Source organism: Aplysia californica, unplaced genomic scaffold, assembly GCF_000002075.1.
Source record: "Aplysia californica isolate F4 #8 unplaced genomic scaffold, AplCal3.0 scaffold00389, whole genome shotgun sequence".
Taxonomy (NCBI): domain Eukaryota; kingdom Metazoa; phylum Mollusca; class Gastropoda; order Aplysiida; family Aplysiidae; genus Aplysia; species Aplysia californica.
Genome location: NW_004797659.1, coordinates 169,695 through 173,592, shown reverse-complemented (window position 1 = coordinate 173,592; position 3,898 = coordinate 169,695). Strand labels below are relative to the sequence as shown.

General features: G+C 40.1%; 1 protein-coding gene across 1 annotated transcript in view; it reads right to left on the bottom strand.

Annotated features, from left to right (window-relative positions):
- The window catches only part of LOC101852196, a gene marked incomplete in the record, with an annotated part of 19,349 nt that overhangs the window by 11,301 nt on the left and 4,150 nt on the right, over positions 1 to 3,898 (bottom strand). The window contains 1 exon segment of the mRNA XM_013085606.2: positions 2,067 to 2,463. Within this exon segment, the coding sequence (XP_012941060.1) occupies positions 2,067 to 2,463 (397 nt within the window).

Below are 3,898 nucleotides of genomic sequence, written 5' to 3'. Positions count from 1 at the left end.
TTATTTATTTATTTATCTATTCATTCACTCATTAAATACAATTTACTCTTCTATTATATATTCATTTATTTACTTTAAAAAATTATTTATTTATTCATTTATTCGGTTACCTATTTATTTATTTATTGGCCTATTTGTTCCTTTTTCATTTATTTCAGATTTTTTTGGTTTGAAAAACCCTTGGAATAACGTTATCAAATGTGCTGCAAAAGTAAGAAATCCCCCAGGCAATTCCACCACTCAGACGACACTCACTCATAACTACATACATATTATGGCTTGACACTTTCATTAAATACCTCCTCTTTGGAGAACTAGAAAAACATACAGAGCGGGGGTTACCTCTGACTTCTCCTACAGACTTCAACATAAGTTAAAGACCACTTTGACAGACAGTCCTAATTTTTTAAAATATCCGAAAAAAGATAGCAAGGAATGTTTCAAAATGTTTGCTCTGAAAGTGTTAATGGGTTACCAACGTGTACTGAAAGTGTTAATGGGTTGCCAACGTGTACTGAAAGTGTTAATTGGTTACCAACGCGTACTTCAAAGCCTCCTAAAGGACCATAACCACCACGGGCAGCACAAAAATCCTCGTTGAATTTAAGCCACATTTGCTGTTTTTTATTGACTTGTGTGCGGCACCAAGGACTTTCCTCAGTTAAAATTTCTGGTGCACGTCATAAACGGACGTGCGGTCTCGAACTGTGCTCACTTTGGTGGCAATATACGCCACCGTTTGCGCAAAATCCTGTATTGCATCAACATATCACCAATACGAAAGCTGAGAGATTTTGATCGTGCCAGAGCTATGGCAAGGCTGGAGGATGGTGCTGGAGCCCGAGAAGTTGCCAGATGACTCGCAGTGTCATACTCTGTCATTGTCCGCCTGAGGCAGCACCATCACGCCACTGGATCAGTCCAAGAACGTCCACGTGCAGGTCGACCCAAGAAGACCACTCAGAGTGTTTGCAAATGGTCTCTAACTTTTGTTGAAGTCTGTAAGATGTAAAGATACCTACGGGCAACAGACTATTGAACAATATGAGTAAAACTGAAACTTATTTAGATAACCTGAACAAATGGGGTACATGGAAACACCAGAATAATATTTAGGCTGTTTTTTTAGGGTACCCAAGCGGCAAAATGAGCACAGAACCATTAATCCCGATGTCTGTTCTACATTTGACACTTGCACTTTTTGACGATTATTTATAAATGGGTGGATTTGAAACTCCTTTTTGAACTGTAAAATTATGCAAGAGACCAGACCTCCCTCTCCGCTAGGCCAGAAAGGCGGAGAGTTTTTTAAGACTCCCCCAAAGAGTATGAGGACGCCGAACTGGAGATTCGAACCTGGTCCCCTGCATCACATCCGAATGTGACATCAACTGAGCTAACGGCTCGACCATATCATTTTGTCTCGACACTGTGTTAGATACGCAATAAAATGAAACAGAATATGTTTAATAAAGTTCAGTATTGTAAACCATTAACGTCTGCTATGTTTCTGTCAAGTCAAATTTTATCCCCGTTTGTTATGTCACGTACTTATAATTGGGAAGGGGAAAAGGGGGCGTAGGGGTAATCGTTGTTCCATTATAGAATCACTCCCTGCATTAGGTCTTCCTGTTCCGTTTTGTGGGGTACAGAAGCCAATTCTTAAACTCGACTCTTCATCATCATTGACTTTTTTCCTCTTGTACCAGGGCATAGGTCACGCACAATCACTTTCCTCTTTCCCCTATCCTGGGATAGCCCCTTGGTGTTATGCTATGATCGTGGGATAGCCTCTTGGTGTTATGCTATGATCCTGGGATAGCCTCCTGGTGTTATGCTATGATCCTGGACTAGCCCCTTGGTGTTATGCTATGATCCTGGGATAGCCCCTTGGTGTTATGCTATGATCCTGGGATAGCCTCTTGGTGTTATGCTATGATCCTGTGATAGCCTCTTGGTGTTATGCTATGATCCTGGGATAGCCTCTTGGTGTTATGCTATGTCCTTCCACTGAGGTAACGCAGTCATTCAACAAAAATGAACAACAATACAGAAACATTTCTCACCGAACTTGGGAAAAAGTATCGTTTACTTTTCTCCTTACAGTAGGTTTCACTTCCTGCGTAGTGCTCGACTCCGTTGGATCTGTCTCAGGGGTGCCGTTTGTGTGCATGTCTGTGTGTGTGTCTGTGGGTTTGACTGTGCGTGTGTCTGTGTGGGTGTCCGTGTGTGTGTCCGTGTGTGTGTCCGTGTGTGTGTCTGTGTCATCTGACAAGTCATGGTCCGAGAACACGTTATCATCTTCATCATCATCGGGTGTGTACATGGCATCGTCCTCGTCGTCTTCATCATCTTGAGAGTGATAATAATAATAATACGTATCCTCCGGATCGTCGTGATAAACGGGTGGCGTTGGGAGCGTCGTGGTGGGGGAAGGTTTCACTCGCTCTGATTTGGGGACGTCTGCAAGCAGAAAAGGATGATGTGGGATTGGAAACAGATAGAAATGCAGGCAGGCGATAAAAAGGGGCTTGCATGGAGTATGTTTTAGTTTTAGTGAGTGTTTTACGGCACTTACAGCACAATAAAGTCGTATAAGTGCCAAGTTTGGTGTATGCTTTAGTTTTAGTTAGAGTTTATGGCTCTTGCACCACAATGAGCTCGTCTAAGGGCTGAACTTGGAGTACAAAAGATAAGATCAATGTTAGAAACTGATTTCAATCCAAAACAACTAAACCAAGCACAGGCAAGCTACGATTCGCAAGCCGTTTCAATCTGGCCAGCTAGTTGACCCAATAAGTAATAAAAATGAATGAATTTGTCAAAATAAAACTCTCGGTTTTGAAAATCAAGCTCAGTTATAGTTTTCGGCGCAGCTGAAAGCAAACGATCTATTATTTCATGTCATAAAATGCTTTTAGGTGAAATATGTTACAGTTTCAGTTTTAGTTCCACTTTTGAAAGGTCGTATCTTATCTTATCTTTTCTTTTCTTATCTTATCTTATCTTATCTTATCTTATCTTATAGTATCTTAAGTGAGCTCAACAAGAAAAAAACAACATATGTGAGGCAGCGTGGTGGAATCAGGCTCTCGTCAATATTGAGGCATATAGAGTTATTTTATAAACTTAAAGCTTGTTCACTTTTCTTTATTTGTATGAAAAAATATTGATTTATCTTGAATACAAGTCAAGATATTTGCAAATGAAGGAGGTGGGAGTCACCTGTTTTCAGAGGTAAAATTAGTGAGAAAATGGCCGCCAAAGATTAGTCATTTCCTTAGCTTAAGAGTCCTTTTTGTGCTTTTAATCAACGTTTTTCGGAAAAATCCACTCAGAAATGTGTTCTTTAATGGGCATGAAAGATGTTTAGCCTAAAAACAAAAATTTGATAAAAATTCACAAACCTGCGGAAAAACGCAATTTTCTTCACTTTGATTATTTTGACGAGAGCCTGATTCCACCACACTGCCTCACATATTTTTCCCATACCTCGGTCATTCTGCTACGATATAGCTACCCACACGTAAAAGCTCTTATTTTTTTTAATATATAGGTGTTTTTATATCCATATCGACACGATTTAGATCATTTAGGAGTCGGGCTTCCGACAGTGTCCGCCAGGGACAACCCGAGCAGAGAGGGAATATAATATCCCTGCAGAAAGACCGAGACACTCAATAAAAATTTCCCTCCAATCGGGGAACGAACTCGGCTCCTATACGTCCGACAGCGAGGTGCCTAACCCAACATCACAGACGTCAGTCTTTAAAGATCTGACCAAACATCTATGCCTCAACAAATGAAATAAGATAAATAAGATAAATAAGATAAATGTGATAAACAAATAGATAAGATAACTAAGATACATAAGATACACAAGATGAATAAGATAAAT